Source organism: Symphodus melops, assembly GCF_947650265.1.
Source record: "Symphodus melops genome assembly, chromosome: 8".
Taxonomy (NCBI): domain Eukaryota; kingdom Metazoa; phylum Chordata; class Actinopteri; order Labriformes; family Labridae; genus Symphodus; species Symphodus melops.
In genome coordinates, this window is record NC_136698.1 from 18,691,067 (window position 1) to 18,708,749 (window position 17,683).

The window sequence follows — 17,683 nt, forward strand, 5'->3', positions numbered from 1 at the left end:
TTTATTTAACAGAGGACAGATTTTGCCGGTCAGCCTGCAGAGTCACAGTAGATCTTAAATGTGTTGCACAGATATATTTCAGAGCGCACTTGTCTTCGAATGACTCTTTTCTTCCTCTTCTTCTCTGATTTTTAAAGAGCCTTGAGCTCAGTTTGCCTCGGCCATGTGCATCCTTCAGGTGTGGTGCGAGTCGCTCGTCCTGCAGGAGAGGACTTACTGCTGCGTTTGTGTCTGTTCAGAGCTGCTAGCGGAAAGGGACCTCACCGAGTCTCTTTGCTGTTCTCCATCTTCTTGTTTGTCATCTGATTTTCGATGATCTCACGCTTCATCTCTGTTAAAACTCCGAGGGTTTTGTGAACTCTTTTTTTTTTCACGAAGTCTCAGGCGTGAAAAGAGCACTTCTGTTTTTAAACATTTTGTCTTTGTGTGAGCAGCGTCTGAGCGGCTCTGTGTGGTCGGTATTGTGTTCATTTTGACAGAGACAGAAAATCTTCATTTCCTCTCTGAGCTCCTCCTCCTCCTCCTCCTCTCGCATCTCTCTCTCCTCCATCGCTCTACTCTCTGTGACTGTGAACTTTAACCACGCCTGCTTTTATTAACCACTCTTACATGTTTTCATCCAGAGCCTGAGCTCTCTGTGCACCCCCACGCTCACTCTTTTATCCACACCTTATTACTCTTCATGTGTACCCCCCACCCCCACCCCCTGCCTCAAATTGATTTTAAAGAGAAGGATATGAACTGTCGATTGATAAAGGGAACACAGCAGAGATGGATGATTCTTTTTGTTCCACACGTGTCGTCGTTTTTTTTTTACCCTATTGAATGTGTATGATCTCGTGTGTGTGTACACATGTATGCATGTGAGAAGTGTTAATGTTGAGCTCATGTATGTGTGTGTAAGACTACTTTGAATCTACTTATCCTGTAACACAGCAAGTAGGAGGAGAAATTCTCAGTGTGCACTTTGTATGACTCCTCATGCCTTTTTGTTTTTTTTTACCTTTTATTTCAAGTGCTTTCCTCTCTCTCTCTTCGTCTCTTCTCTCTCTCTCTCTCTCTATCTCTCTCTCTCTCTCTCTCTCTCTCTCTCTCTCTCTCTCTCTCTCTCTCTCTCTCTCTCCGTCTCTTCTCTCTCTCTCTCTCTCTCTCTCTCTCTCTCTGATTACTCTGAAGAGCTGCACAGGACTCTTGGAGCAGGAGTGAGTTACTACAAAACTGTAGTGCCATTAGAAACTGTGAATTTCTAAATAAAACCTTTTTTTGTTGTCTTTCACATGGGTGTCTGTGTTTTTATTATTATTTCACTGCCTCTTCATGTTCAGCTCTAAAAGTCATAATCTCTTTATATGTAGAAAAAAAACTTCTGCAATAAACCAGCTAAAATGAATAATAATCAGGATGATGTGTGGACAGAAAATCAGAGATTTGACGCTGTAATGGTAAGTAGTTTCCGACTTTTGCTAAAGGGACTGTTTGGAGAAGTGTCCAACTTGTGTAAGGTCAAATATTTAATACAGTTACAAAAGATCTCATGAACCCTAAACTGTATGCCAGGGTCTTATGTGTGGATTTTAGTTCAGCCTTTGACTCAATGAAGAGAAGAATTCTCCGAAAAAGGTTTGTTGGTCTCAATATCAACACCGGACTAGTTCTCTTGATTCAAGATTTCCTGTCCGGCCATCCACAGAGGGTTTGTGCTAGCATGTCAGACACTCACAGGGAACATTGCCCGTGTCCTTTTCTCTATTAACTAAATCATTTAAGATCAATGGCAAAGATTTCATCACCTGAGCAAAGGGAGGCATTATAGAGTCCCTCTAACAAAAACAAGTCATTTACAAAAAGTCCAAGTCTCATCATTTGCGGGATGAGATCTGAACCATGACATGAACTGTTTTCACTATGATAATAAAAACAATAATAATTCATTTGACCTTTTCAAAACACTTAGAGACACTTTACCAAGTTATGAATAGACAATTTTAGATCTCTTCTATTCTATTCCATATAATGAGACCTCCTGGGGACTAGACTTAATGCAGCCAACAAGGTGGACCCAAAACACTGTAAAGGCTGCTAGCTAATTTATTCAATCAAATCATTCAATATAAGGTACTTGATTCTCTCACTGAGCAATGAGGATTAACCCATAGCAAAGTATGCTATGCAGAGGTGTAAAAAGTAACAAGTTAAAACTTCCTGCCATACTGACAAAGATTTCTGGCATTTACAAATGATGAAGGTGACAAGCTCTGTCATTGCAAACTGCATGTTGGCTCAAGAAATTAAAGAAAATGTTCAACATTATAGGATAAACGACAGTAACTGGACTATATTTATACCGTTTTTTTTTTTTAAAGAACAATACCACCTCCGGCCACACGACGTCGCTGTGAGCAGAGCGGGGCGCCCTTAACCTTTAATCAGAAAACATCATGGAGGACGAGTTGGATGTTGATATCGAGGGAGAAGAGTTTGACAGCACTTTGAGGTGATTATCTTTTATATTTCGGATATGTTAACATCGTTTCTGTCTGCTGGTTCTCTGTGCTTCTATCTAGACCGGTTTGGCCATACCTGGGTCTGATTTTTTGGCCGGGAGAGGGGAGATAACTCGCTGTCTGTGTGGCAGCTGGACCTTCTCCTGATGTTTTTATGATGATAAACGTAATAAGTGTCCATCTTTAACTGTGTCTTTAATGTGTGTGTCAGTGAGCTGCAGGGGGCAGGTTTAGCCCAGGAGAAGTTCTTACAGTCTTCATGGAGGAGCAGCGCGGGAGTTCTGGTACGATTCAATAAAGATAATAACACACCTGCAGCAGTTTGTTTACTGTGTAACTGAGTGACAGTGTTTGTTTGTTTGTTTGTTTGTTTGTTTGTTTGTGTTGTCTCCGTTTCTTACTCAATGTCTGTCTGTATGTTATCTGTCTGCAGCCGTGGGAGCTCGACAGCTCCATCAGTCCGGAGAACAGGGAGGTGATCGAGAAGATGCTGCTGGAGGAACAGTATCCTTACTCTGTCTTTACACACACACACACACACACACACAGAACAGTATTGTTCCTCTGTCTTTAAACACACACAAAGAATTAAAAGGGCTCTATTGTAACTTTGATACTTTTGATACATGTTTTAAAATGATCATATCTCTGTCTAGTATATATCTAAACAGTACAGATCCCATAATATCATATAGTTTGTATAGAGTAGCTTTGCATGATTCATCTGAAACAACTCCTTTATTTCATGCTGGCCTCTGCCTAAAACGATTTGTCTTGGCTGCATTCTCTTTTCTGCCCCCCTCCCCACATGCCTACTTTCTTCTGATTGGCCAGCTCTCAGGAAGCTTTTTGTTGGCAGAACGCTGCAGGGCTGCCAGTTTAGAGCTGCCCTCCAGTGCTACCAGGAAGAGAGCTTATGTAAAAGGTTTTATAACAGCTGAAATAGAGGCTTGAAGCTGTCTGGTAAAAATCTTGGTTTCATATCGTGTGAACGATGGCGCTTAGAGAAGCTGTTTAGAGCCCTCTGCAGACTTATCCCAGGGTTAATCTAACTTACACTTTTCTCTGGATCTGAAACTTTGCACTCAATTATTATTATGGGCTTCCAGAATTGTGACACTATGTGAGTTTTAAAGGTTTATCAGCATTATAGGTAGACTTTAACTAAAAGCTGAACATCTAAAGAGAGAGAGCGCTGTCTAAATTGCACTTATTCATTGACTGAAACATTGTCAACGTATTGTACAATTTACAAAGCTTTAAACATTATCTGCTTGCGGTGGACTTATATAATTATTATTTAGTGAGGTTCTGATATCACTCATCATTAAATATGTTGTTCCTAAGCTGTACCTGTAGATACTACCTGACAGGTGAGCAGGTTCAGAATCAAATCTGGGAGAGCGACACAAACAACAAACTCAAAGTGAAGAAGTAAGTCAGTTATTCCCGTATCATCACCAGTCTATCTTCATGCTGTTTGTATTCATGTCTCACTGTTCTCTGCTGGATGTTCAGGTCACCAGCCAAGAGCTCAAGCTCAGGCTCGTCGTTACGCTGGTCCAGACAGGAGAGGGAATTGTTTGAGGAAGGACTGGTAAGCTGGAGTCTGTCTGCTGCTCAGGTGTCAACAGCAGCAACACCTTTTCCAACATGGCTACCGCCTTCCTTCAGCTTCATAACTGTTCTTTAGAAACCAATTACATTTGAGCCTCTACTTTGGAGCAACGTAAAGGGCGCCGCTCAAGGATCTCATTTAGAGTCAGCATTTCAGAAATGCAAGATAAAGACAAATTTTAAAATCGATCAGTAAAATCTTAAAATAAATTCTTAAAGTGAAAGGGAGGCAGTGGAAGGAAGTGAGGATAGGATGAGACATCACTGTTTAACTTAAATAAGCTAACCAAAAGTCAATGTTCTCATGGTAAACAAGGTGCACCGGAGGATTCTAACCTCAAAACAGAGATGATATCAGCAACTTGATTTGCAGCTCCCCTCGATATCCTGTGCTGTCATAATAGTCATGTTTAAAACAGTTGTTTTTTTGTTTTTTTTTAATGATAAGATCCTTTACTCCGCCTGCTTGGGTTCAATCATTGGGTCAGTATGTTTTTGAGACAAAATTAGCTCTGAGAATATTTCAGCTCCAGTAAAAATACACAAAACGATTGATTTGTGACTCCTTTTGTCGGAATGTCACTCTGTGTAAAATATTACAAATAAAAAACAAAAGTGTAAAACTGCTGTTCAAATCAGCAATGGTGTACACTTCCATGTGTGAGTGGATTATTATTATTTTTCGACATGAAAGAGTGGGTTGATATCTGAGATGTGTTTGTCTTCAGGCTCAGTTCGGTCGAAGGTGGACTAAAATCTCCAGGTTGCTAGGCAGTCGCTCAGTGCTTCAGGTGAAGAGTTATGCCAGGCAGTACTTCAAACAGAAGGTGAGTCTCTTCTTCATCTTTGACCAATGAGGTACCATGATATGATCCACAAGAATGTAGAACATACTGCCTCTTTCTTCATCTTTTTTCTTTTTTTTTTTTAATTCAGGCTAAATCTGAACCCAGACCTGCGGCTCCCTCTGAAGGTCCTGCCCCGCCCCCGTTGCCTCTTCAGTCCACCTCCAGTCAGACCCCGACACTCACAAACACAGTGCGGATAGAGAAGCTGTCCGATGAGGAGGATGAGGAGGTGGACATCACTGATGATTTGAGTGTTGAAGGAGATTCCTGTGAACACGAGCAGCTAACAGGGACGGAGATCCTCACGGCACAGGAGCGCACTGATGCGAGTCAGACTGAGACTGGAGACCAACACTGCACCGAGTCCACGCAAAGTCCCGAACCAAACGCTGAAGTGGCAGAAGCTATGACGGACTCGGAGCACGAGGACCAGAGCTCCCAGTGTGAGAGTCCAGTTCAGCTGGAGGAGGTCTGCAGAGGCAGCTCAGGTAAGACACCGTGGGTGTGTGTCAGAACATTTCCACATGTGGTTTTTATCATGAGTGTAAATATGAGTACAGCTCTGAACAGAATCTGCTGTTAGAAGATTAAACTACTAAAAGAAAGCATCACGCGTGTCACAGTTCACAATCAGTCTCAACATATTGAGTATTCTTTCATTAACAACACTGAAGAAATTTTTTTTCTAGTTTGAATCAGACACGTTGCCTAATTGTGTCTGTTTCGGGGTTAAAATGACTTGGTATTCTTTTATCCTCCAGCTGCAGGTACTTCCCACTTTTGCATTGTAATGCATTTTTTTTCTTTTGTTTTTTTTTATATTTCAGACCGCAATCTGCCTAATGAAGCAGAAGAAGAAGAAAAGGAGCAAGATGAGGAGGAGGAGGAGGAGGAAGAGGAGCTGAAGGCTCCGGAGCAGGAAGTACACTTGGAAGTGGAGACCATCAGTGAAGATGAGAAACAAGCCATCCCAGAATTCTTTGAGGGACGACCATCGAAGACTCCTGAAAGATACCTGAAGATCCGAAACTACATCCTGGATCAATGGTAAAAAACTGGCACATGATTGGTTCTTCTCTGAAGAAGAGGAAGATAAAGAAGAGGAGCTCATTATGTGCTTTTTCACCAGGATGAAGAGTAGACCCAGATACCTGAACAAGACCTCAGTCCGGCCCGGTCTAAAGAACTGTGGAGACGTGAACTGCATCGGGAGAATTCACACGTACCTGGAGCTGATCGGAGCCATTAACTTCAGCTGTGGTGAGTTCACTGAACCTGGGACAGCATGATTCTGTGCTCCTTCAAGCCTCTAAAGTAGTGTGTCACAGAGAACGCCTTTAATTAGCATTCCTTTAAAAACAGCTCGACCTCAAAGTGCAGATAATAAAAATGTGTTTAACCTCTGTTTGTTAACAGATGATTAGTATCCAACAATTACCAAAGAGTTTAAAAAAAGCTTCAGCTCTTCAGTCATTTTTTAAACAAAAGCTGCCGCTGAGGAAGAGAGAGAGCAGCGATGGCAAATACTGAAACAAATGTGTTTCTAAAGTGGCGACCAATAAAGATGCTTAAGTTATGTTCATGTCTTTTACAAAACAACAGAGAGCAGCTGTGTTTTTAAGACAGTCTGCAGGAGTTCGTCTGTAATCTTTAGTAATCATAAAAAACAGGAAATACAACAATACACGTTGCTTTGGACTTCTATCTTTGCTGTTGTGGGATCTGATGGTCATCCTCTTCTTGGTTTTAGTGTGAACAGCGTATCAACTCGATGTCCATTATATTACCATTCCAAAGTCAATGGCATTTATGTTATTTGTATTTGATTTACTGCCACTGATTACTTTTCTCAGAGATGTGCTGGATGCTAACAAAGCTATCAGAGCCTCTTGGTTATTTAAACAAACAATCGATTTTACTGAAAGTTCATCACAGCAGATCGTTCCTTCGTCTCTTTATTTTCGGTCTCTGCTCTCTCTCAGAACAAGCCGTCTACAATCGTCCAAGGGTGGTGGACCGATCCAAGCAGAAGGAGGGCAGGGATGTGAGGGAGGCGTACCAGCTGGCTCAGAGGCTGCAAAGCATGGTGGGTAATCAGCCGATCCAAAGATCTTTTTTTTTTTTACATTTATAAGTAAACCTGACTGTGAGCTTACTGCTGATTGGCTGCTCGTTGTAGCGGACCAGGAAGAGGCGTGTGCGGGACACATGGGGGAACTGGTGTGATGCTAAAGATCTGGAGGGACAGACATACGAGGTAAGGACACACAAACACTGACACACACACAGCAGTTTATTAAAGATCAGCGTGTAGCTTAGCATGAGTTCATTTAATAATGTTGTGTTTCTATCAGCATCTCAGTGCGGAAGAGCTCGCTCTGAGGAGAGAAGAGATGAAGAAGCGTCAGAAAACCAGCAAGAGCTCCAAATGTAGAGAGTGAGTGTGATAGATAGATGAAGCTTTGTATTCATGTGTGTGTAAATATGAACAGTCCCTCTCCTTCTTCCAGGTCTTTGGACCCATTCCAGTTGATTCCCTGCAGGACTTTTGGAGAGGACGTTCAGGTGACCATTTGTTCATCTTGTCAGCCAGTCTCAGTAATGCTGCTACAACAGTACACGAGCCTGGAGAGAACTGAGGGCGTCAGGAAGCACTGACATTTATTAATTAGATCACCAACAATAAAAGAAACAAAAAATGTAACCTCTGGACTTAAAAAAAAAAAAAAAGAGAGAGAATCATGTGATGAAGGGGTTAAATGGTTGATTAGAACAGGAGTAAAAACCCTGCTGTGTTACATGACATCACTCTGTTGGCGTTCACACAGCCTCGTATCACATTCCCTCCTCTTTTAATGATCAAGTTGTTTTTAAAAAAACCTTTTTCTGCTGATCCCCCAGGAACCATTCCAGATCATTGTGTGTGCAGAGACCCTCCTTATTATGGACATGGTACGCCAACACACACACACACACACACACACACTTTGTTCCCTCGTCTCCTCCCTCCTACCTTTTGACGTTGGAACTGATATCATATGTTGTCTTGAAGGATATCTCAGTTTATAAAGTGCATTTTAGTCATCTCTTTATTGAATTCCTTTGCATTAATCAACTACAGTCGACATACACTTGAAAGTACAAAGCACGTTACACATTACATGCATCATGAGGAGAGAGGAGGCCCACCTAACGAGCCACGAGGTAGGATACACAGGTTATACCTCTAAGAGTTTGAACGACGTGTCACGACCACTAAATGAACTCTGACGTACGTCCCGTCAATCTGGGAGATAATCTCATTTTTATTGACTAATTACAAATAGTAGTTTTCCTTGAAATGCCCATAGCTATCACTTTAAAATGTCATAAACTCCATTTGGTTATATTATTGTAATAACTATTCTATTTAAGGGTTATAAGGAGGATGGAGAAAACTGGTGTAGTATCATTTGTCCGAAGTCAAGATATCATTTTCACTTTTTTTTTAGTCTTCAAGCAAAATCCATAAAACGGCTCTTCATGGGCTGTGTGAAGTAATCAAGAAGGTTCTTAGACGTTGTAAAGAGAGTAGATCTAAATATTCTCCACAGAAGAAGAAGAATGAGAAATGTGAGGGAAGCAAAACGTCTCTGACGATGAGGCAGAGAGACCCCGGGGTGCTCAGGTGATTGATACCTGACAGAAGTAGAAGTGTGACAGAAGCAGGTTGTTGGGGGTGATGAGCGCTAAGACTAGGCTCTAAATAAAGTGTCATTTTAGCCTGTTTTTCGTTTAATGTCATGAAACTGATCAAATATGTTTGTCGTGTCCGGCAGCACGCTCATGTGTCGCGGGCGGAAGTTATCGGTCTGCTGGGGGGAACTTTCAACGAAGAAGAGAAGGTGTTAAAGGTGAGAGATTGTGGATGGCGAGGTTTAAAGATCATCATGCTGTTTTGACCTTGTGTTCACAGCAAACCATTTTGTGTGTGTGTGTGTGTGTGTGTGTGTGTGTGTGTGTGTGTGTGTGTGTGTGTGTGTGTGTGTGTGTGTGTGTGTGTGTGTGTGTGTGTGTGTGTGTGTGTGTGTGTGTGTGTGTGTGTGTGTGTGTGTGTGTGTGTGTGTGTGTGTGTGTGTGTGTGTGTGTGTGTGTGTGTGTGTGTAGATCTGTGCAGCAGAGCCGTGTAACAGTGTGAGCACAGGTCTGCAGTGTGAGATGGACCCCGTTTCTCAGACTCAAGCCTGTGAAGTGCTCTCCTCTCTGGGCTTCAGCGTGGTGGGCTGGTACCACTCACACCCTTCTTTCCACCCGAACCCCTCGGTGCGAGACATCAACACACAGGACCAGTTCCAGGTGAGACCAGAAGAGGGGGAGACGCTCGAAACTGCAGAAAAAACACGCCACGTTTGAACTCGCTGCTTTATTATAGCTTCAACATGGAGCTGAAGGTTGAGTCCTGATTGTCAGTCTTGGTGATGTCGCTTGTGCATACATCATGCAAATTGTTTTCACTGCATAAACCATGATAAGGCTGAGGGCAGGAAAAAGAAAAACTGTATTTTTGTTTTCTCTTGCAACTTGTGAATATTCGTGCTGGTGCATTTGAAGCAGCTGCATGGAAATAGATGTACTGCTTAAAAGACAAGGAGGGAGAAGATAAGTATTGTTAGTGAATAGGAAAGTAGCCCAATAAAGAATCTCCCATGACCTATAATGAAAATACTTTTTTTTTTTTTTTTTTTACTCTTACTCTACATGAACATGTGACCTGATTCCCTCTGTTCTGATTCATTCAGAGTTATTTCTCTCGTGGTGGAGCCCCCTTCATCGGGATGATTGTCAGCCCGTATGACCCCGCTAACCGCTCCCCACACTCCCAAACCACCTGCCTGTTAGTGAGAGAGAGCCAGGAGCCCTCAGGCCCACAGAGTGAGTCTCATACAAGTCACACACACAAAGTCCTGATTCAACACTTCAAAACTGCTTTAAAAAACTGTTATTTTTTCCTTATTGTGTTTTCAAAAATATCTTTTGCAAACTTTATTTTTATTATTTTATTATTATTATATTATTTTATTATTATTATTAGCACTACTTAATGTGTTGTATAAATAAAGCTGCTTCACTTTTCCTCCTTAGAGCTGCCGTACAGATTTGACTTCCTGTCGTCAGCAGAGCGTCCAGACTGGGTGCAGACGATGAGGAGAGCTCAGTGGATCATCAACAAATATTGTCTGACTCCCGGGTGAGAATCAATAATTGCGACTATCATTCCACATACTCCTCATCCTGCGTTAATGTTTGAGCATCCTAACTGCTCTTAATCTGCTCTCTATAGGAGTGTGCAGATGGACAGATTTTTCCGGAAAGACTCCCATCTCACCTGTCTGGAGAAGGTCTATCCAGCTCTTAAAACTTCTTGCCTGTTCAATGCTTTAACTTTTGTGTTGTGTTCCTCTTAATGACCTATACTGTTCATTTACATTCTCTTCTCAGATGCTGTCATCTCTGGCCAGGTACCTGGAGCCCCTGCCAGATGAGGAGGGAGACCCCTTCCTCTCACAGATACAGGCCCTTTTCCATTCTGACTTCATTGCCAAACAGCAGCAGTCATCTGAGCAGGAGGGGGAGGAGGGAGAATCTTTGGCGATATCACACAGACCAGTGGGCTCAACTGAGCAGGTTATGAGCGAGGAGCGCCCCCTGCTGGGAGGAGGAGACTCTGATGATGATGTAGGAAGCGCTTCAGACAGCAGCTTAGAGACGCAGAGCAGCATGGTGTTACATCTGGGCTCTGTGCTGTCCACTGAACATGATTATTTACTCTAATGGTGACCCATCCACTTGATCTAACTGTAGATATTTTAATAATCATCTTAATATACAGAGGTTTTTATTTTTCTTCCTTAAAAGAAAGGAGGGGAGGGTTAGGGTCATGGAGGGAAATGTTCAGACTAAAAATCTGTATCTGATGGTTTTCAAAATGAGGACAGAACATTTGTTTGATATTTTGAGAACGCTGTTTTTAAGTCAGTATTTAGGGTTTGTTAGAAGAACTTGAAAGTGTCCAATAATCTTTGTGATAGTCCATAAAGACATTGAGTGAATATCTGAAATGGATGTATTGACTGACCCAATACTCCTGTCTTTGAAACCAAATATTCAAAACATATTTTCATATTTTTGGTTTAGCTTCATGTCAATTTTGTGTAAAAGTTGCAAAAAGCTCCAGCAACACTTGTACTGTGATGATCAACTTTATTTAAAAAACGTAGTCCAACGCATTTCGGCTTGTGGCGACCTTAGACAGAGTGCGTCTGTCCTTCTCGTATGAAACATATTGCCTGTTTGTTCAGTTTTAAATTTAATATGTATATGAATATATTTTCACATACTGAAAAACTGAACAAAGGCATTCTTTAGGACTCTTCATATGTGGAAAAACTGACCAAAAAGAGGCTCTTTCAGACCAATAATTACCTTCCACACCTCTGGGGGCGTTGCGTTCCAGGGGTTAGGACTTCTCGATGGGGAGTTTGCATGTTCTTCAGTTCTGCAGGCGTGGGTTCACAGGGCTTTCCTCTACCTGATTTCTATGAGTCTCTCACATATGTATGATGGCTTAACCACATGGTCCCAGGCTCGACAGTCATCAATTAAGGCCATACAGTCTCTACAACCAAGCCTTAAAAGTCCTTGACAAGAAGAGAATAAGATATAATCACTGCCAAATTTTAAACAAATGTAAGAAATTAAGTGTTGAAAATTTTCCGCAGAGAAATTTTTTTGCTCAAACTGCCTTTTCCAAAAAAAAAAAAAAGGAGCAACATAAAGGAATTTTATAGAAATGTGAGAACATTTATGCAAAATTGAATTCACTGAAGAAGATTATTTTTCTGTTTTTTGGACATCTATTTTGTGCTCGTTACACAATTCAGTCTGCAACGGCGTTTATGGTGTAGAAGACGTGCACCGTCATTACTCCACAGGCAAGGATGGCACAACAGACACGCAGCCACGCCACACTACCAGCTCAGACTGTATTCAACTCTCATACCACTTCTTTTAAGGTTCACTTTCAAAAACCACAGAGCGCACACTGCCACCTGCTGGCGAATGCCAAAATACCTAACTAAACTCAAGTTATTCATATCACACCATAAACAGCTAACAACATGTTAAATAAAAGGGACTGGACATAACTCCGAAAATAGATATTTTCAAAGCTGCTACATGTTCAAGGCTAAATATTTTAAAATCAAGAGGGGGACCTTTGGCGTTCCCCACTTGCAGAAGATCAATATAGAAAGTATCTCTCTCTCTCTCTCTCTCTCTCTCTCTCTCTCTATCTATCTCTATCTATCTATCTATCTATGCAGCAACTGGCTCGTGAGCCTTGGTAGATATTGGCCATGCTGGGGACTCTACCTGACACAGAGGCCTGGACCTGTATCCAGCCAGGTCTTAGAGCTCCACTTCTCCTCTTTAGAAGTGGTACTAGTTGATTTGAGAGTAAGACAGAGCGATAGGGAGAAAGAGGGAGATAAAGACAGAATTCCAACTTCCAAAAGAGGAGAGTGGGAAGCTCAAACACACCAGTTAGAAGCCACTCTGCCAGTGAGGGACCATATGGGCCCCCTCCTTACAGGATAAGAGGGGACCCAGGAGGTCCCCCGTTATCCGTAAAGAGGAGAACACATGAGTCCCTCATCTTCTGGCAGGACAGTGCCAGAGTAAATCCACCAGCACCTGGCTCTTGGTGAGCCTTGGGTCTATGCTGACCTTGCTGGTGACTCTACCTGACACTGAAGCCTGAGCCTGGATCTATCCAGGTGTTTGAGCTCCATTGCTCCTCTTTGGAAGAGGTGCTATGGTGGCTCAAACCACTCCTATTTATAACCTTGCTTTGAGGATTCTATGACGTATTACATTGCGTCATCAAAGGACCTGCTCAGATGGATTGTGACGTCGTCGCTTACCAAACAAAAACAAATAGCCATATGGCATGTTATGTTTCATTGTAAATACTGTAAGCCTCACGCTTTCTATTTTACTTAGATACTAAAGTTGCAAAATCATCCATGAATTACCATGCACGCACACACACACACACACACACACAATCCAAAACGACATAACATTTCCATTCTACCGCGACCTGAAACCCACAAGCCTGTTCAAAGGCTGTGCGCAGCTGGACGTTGCGCAAAGGCGAGTTAAAGGCTGGATGGGCTTAAATATGTATTAGTCGTTGATGCAAACTGTGGCTACATTTTTCCGGATAAAAGACAAGTAATTGGCTGCAGAAATGTGAGAACATTTATGCAAAATTGAATTCACTGAAGAAGATTATTTTTCTGTTTTTTGGACATCTATTTTGTGCTCGTTACACAATTCAGTCTGCAACGGCGTTTATGGTGTAGAGGACGTGCACCGTCATTACTCCACAGGCAAGGATGGCACAACAGACACGCAGCCACGCCACACTACCAGCTCACACTGTATTTTACTCTCATGCCACTTCTTTTAAGGTTCACTTTCAAAAACCAAAGAGCGCACACTGCCACCTGCTGGCGCATGCCAAAATACCTAACTAAACTCAAGTTATTCATATCACACCATAAACAGCTAACAACATGTTAAATAAAAGGGACTGGACATAACTCCGAAAATAGATATTTTCAAAGCTGCTACATGTTCAAGGCTAAATATTTTAAAATCAAGAGGGGGACCTTTGGGGTTCCCCACTTGCAGAAGATCAATAAAGAAAGTATCTCTCTCTCTCTCTCTCTCTCTCTCTCTCTCTCTCTCTCTCTCTCTCTCTATCTATCTATCTATCAATGCAGCAACTGGCTGAGCCTTGGTAGATATTGGCCATGCTGGGGACTCTACCTGACACAGAGGCCTGGACCTGTATCCAGCCAGGTCTTAGAGCTCCACTTCTCCTCTTTAGAAGTGGTACTAGTTGATTTGAGAGTAAGACAGAGCGATAGGGAGAAAGAGGGAGATAAAGACAGAATTCCAACTTCCAAAAGAGGAGAGTGGGAAGCTCAAACACACCAGTTAGAAGCCACTCTGCCAGTGAGGGACCATATGGGCCCCCTCCTTACAGGATAAGAGGGGACCCAGGAGGTCCCCCGTTATCCGTAAAGAGGAGAACACATGAGTCCCTCATCTTCTGGCAGGACAGTGCCAGAGTAAATCCACCAGCACCTGGCTCTTGGTGAGCCTTGGGTCTATGCTGACCTTGCTGGTGACTCTACCTGACACTGAAGCCTGAGCCTGGATCTATCCAGGTGTTTGAGCTCCATTGCTCCTCTTTGGAAGAGGTGCTATGGTGGCTCAAACCACTCCTATTTATAACCTTGCTTTGAGGATTCTATGACGTATTACATTGCGTCATCAAAGGACCTGCTCAGATGGATTGTGACGTCGTCGCTTACCAAACAAAAACAAATAGCCATATGGCATGTTATGTTTCATTGTAAATACTGTAAGCCTCACGCTTTCTATTTTACTTAGATACTAAAGTTGCAAAATCATCCATGAATTACCATGCACGCACACACACACACACACACACACACACAATCCAAAACGACATAACATTTCCATTCTACCGCGACCTGAAACCCACAAGCCTGTTCAAAGGCTGTGCGCAGCTGGACGTTGCGCAAATCCAATCCAATCCAACTTTATTTAATTAAGCACTTTAAAACAACCACAGCTGACCAAAGTGCTGTACAATAAAACAAAAGTTAAAAAAGGCATAATACACAGTACACAATAATTTAAAAGATATAAAAATGCTATAAAATAAGTAAAATACATAAAATAAATAAAATCATCTTACTCGGTGACAAAGGCCAGGGAGAAGAGATGGGTTTTAAGACACGATTTAAAAACAGACAGAGAAGAGGCCTGTTTAAGGGGGAGAGGAAGGTCGTTCCAAAGTTTAGGAGCCGCTACAGAAAACGCACGGTCCCCTCTGAGCTTCCGTTTAGTTTTGGGCACCCTCAGGAGCAGCTGATCAGCTGACCTGAGGGTGCGGGACGGTGTGTACGAGTGTAGAAGCTCAGAGAGGTAGGGCGGGGCAAGACCATTTAGGGATTTAAAAGCAAATAAAAGAATTTTAAAATGGATCCTAAAATGCACAGGCAACCAGTGGAGGGAGGCTAAAATGGGGGTAATGTGGTCATATTTACGAGTGCCAGTTAAAAGACGTGCAGCCGCATTTTGTACCATCTGGAGACGGGCGATGGAGGACCCACTAACCCCCACATACAAAGCATTACAGTAATCCAGCCGAGTGGTCACAAAGGCGTGGATTACTGTCTCGAAGTGCTGCCTCGGAAGAATGGGCTTTATTTTGGCCAGCTGCCTTAAGTGAAAGAAGCTTGACTTGACAACAGCCTTGATCTGATTGTCAAGCTTTAGCTCAGGGTCCATTTTAACCCCTAGGTTTGTGATGGACTGCTTGGAATACTGGGCCAAGGAACCCAGATCCACATGAGGGGCCCCAGAGGTACCACCAAAAACCATCACTTCGGTTTTATTGTCATTAAAATTTAAAAAATTAAGAGCCATCCAGGCTTTTATGTCCTCAAGACACTCGAATAATACTCGAAGAGAGTATTCACTGTTCTTTTTAAGTGGAACATAAATCTGACTGTCATCTGCGTAACAATGGAAAGAAATGCCATGTTTCCTGAGTATAGAACCGAGTGGGAGCAGATAGAGAGAGAAAAGGAGAGGGCCAAGAACTGAGCCCTGTGGGACTCCACATGTGAGAGGAGCAGAGGAGGAAGAAGAGTCACCAAGGCTAACACAGAAGGTTCGATAAGACAGGTATGACCTGAACCAATCCAGTGCTGTGCCCCTGATGCCCACCCAATTCTCCAAACGAGAGATCAGGATCTCATGATCCACAGTGTCAAAAGCAGCAGTCAAGTCTAAAAGAACAAGGATAACACAGTCACCGGAGTCTGTAGCTAAAAAGACATCATTAAAAACTCTGATAAGAGCTGATTCAGTGCTGTGCAGGGGTTTAAAACCGGATTGGAAAACCTCTAAAATATTATTCTGCTCCTCCAGAAATGCCATCAATTGAACGTGAACTACCTTTTCTAGGGTTTTAGAAAGAAAAGGCAGTTTGGAGATCGGCCTAAAGTTAACAAGAACTGCAGGATCCAGACCAGGTTTTTTAATCAGAGATTGTACTACTGCATGTTTAAACAGTTCAGGGACAACACCTGAGGACAGACTGCTATTAATGACTGCAGTAACAGATGGTCCTACAGTGGGGAAAACTTCTTTAAGTAGCCGAGGAGGAAGAGGATCATTTGGGGAACCTGAGGGTTTCAACTGACCAACAATTTCCTGTAAGGAAGTCAAAGTCACAGGCTCAAACTGGTCAAAGACAGCAGAGCAAGGGATGGAGATTGAAGGGTCATAAGCAGGGACTGAGATTTGAGCCCTAGCACAAGCGACTTTATCAATAAAAAAGTGAAGAAAGTTTTCACAGACAGCAGGAGAGGCTTCCATGCCAACAGTCTGTGGGGCATTAAGAATCCTGTCAATAGTGCTAAACAAAACACGAGGCTTGTGACAGTTTGACAGAATAATATCTGAGAAATGTTTTCTTTTTACATCTTTTACAGTTTTCTGATAGCGACACAAGCAGTCTTTTAATATTTGAAAAGACACCTGCAGTTTGTCTTTTTTCCATTTGCGCTCTGCTCTACGGCACTCACGTCTGACAGCATGAGTGGTGTCGTTCAGCCAGGGCTCAGATTTAATTCTGGGCTGCCTGGTTTTTAACGGGGCCACAGTGTCTAAAACAGTTTGGCAGGTGGAGTGAAACCAAGAGCTAAGCTCTTCCGTATTACACAGAGACTCTGGCATGACACAGTTCTGATTAAATGCAGCAGAAAAGTGAAGAGCAGTGGAAGGGTTAATAATACGACAGCGCCGAGGAGCAGCGGGAGTTTTGACCGTGTTGCAGGCAATAGCAGCCTCAAATAATACAGGCATATGATCAGAAAATACTGCATCACAAATCTCAAAGTTAAAAACAGGCAGACCATGAGATAAGACAAGATCAAGAGTGTGTCCGTGCTCTTGCGTGGGACCAGACACAGACTGCACAAGATTAAAAGAGTCAATGAGGTTTAAGAAATCCTTCGCCATTGGCTTCTCGGGACAACACACATGCACGTTAAAATCCCCAACAATAAGAACACGGTCATATTTTGGCATGATTTCAGCCAAGAAGTCAGAAAAGTCATTTAAAAAATCCTTATTGTACTTGGGAGGCCGATACACCACGGCACACAGCATTGTATGAGAGCGACCCAGCTCAAATACACTCAATTCAAAGCTGGAGGAAGAGGATGACAGCAATATCTGCTTACATTTATAATCACTCTTATAGACAGTCGCTATTCCTCCTCCACGACCCGAAGTCCGCGGGGAGTTAAAATAACAGCAATCATCCGGCACAAGCTCCGTGAAAGAGCTGGACTCACCAACACTCAGCCACGTCTCAGTCACACAGAGAAGATCCAATCTTCGGGATGTGAAGAAATCTTTTAAGATAAAAGTCTTGTTCGCTAGCGATCTAGCATTCACCAGGCCAATCCTGGCCGGAGCCGGCAGGATCGATGCGGTAGCTGTCCCGGGAGCCCGACACAGAGGATGCAAGTTATGGTGATTTGCTCCACGCCAGCGAGG

General features: G+C 42.7%; 1 protein-coding gene across 1 annotated transcript; it reads left to right on the forward strand.

Annotated features, from left to right (window-relative positions):
* The first annotated feature begins 2,387 nt into the window (after positions 1-2,387).
* mysm1 (Myb-like, SWIRM and MPN domains 1) lies at positions 2,388-11,186 on the forward strand. The gene is made up of 20 exons (XM_079351383.1): positions 2,388-2,494; positions 2,716-2,788; positions 2,938-3,008; positions 3,864-3,938; positions 4,023-4,101; positions 4,850-4,948; positions 5,058-5,457; positions 5,797-6,016; positions 6,099-6,229; positions 6,952-7,055; positions 7,149-7,226; positions 7,324-7,406; positions 7,480-7,534; positions 7,871-7,921; positions 8,788-8,862; positions 9,116-9,304; positions 9,748-9,880; positions 10,091-10,196; positions 10,290-10,347; positions 10,448-11,186. Exons 1-20 carry the CDS (start codon positions 2,439-2,441, stop codon positions 10,778-10,780), a joined length of 2,469 nt encoding a protein of 822 aa, XP_079207509.1. The 5' UTR covers positions 2,388-2,438; the 3' UTR covers positions 10,781-11,186.
* Positions 11,187-17,683: the final 6,497 nt, after the last annotated feature.

Excerpts from the sequence above, each read along its gene's own strand:
- mysm1 (XM_079351383.1), top strand. The coding sequence starts at position 2,439 with ATGGAGGACGAGTTGGATGTTGATATCGAGGGAGAAGAGTTTGACAGC. Across the intron at positions 7,056-7,148 it reads CTCAGAGGCTGCAAAGCATG|CGGACCAGGAAGAGGCGTGT; the intron begins GTGGGTAATCAG and ends TGCTCGTTGTAG. Across the intron at positions 10,348-10,447 it reads ATCTCACCTGTCTGGAGAAG|ATGCTGTCATCTCTGGCCAG; the intron begins GTCTATCCAGCT and ends TTCTCTTCTCAG.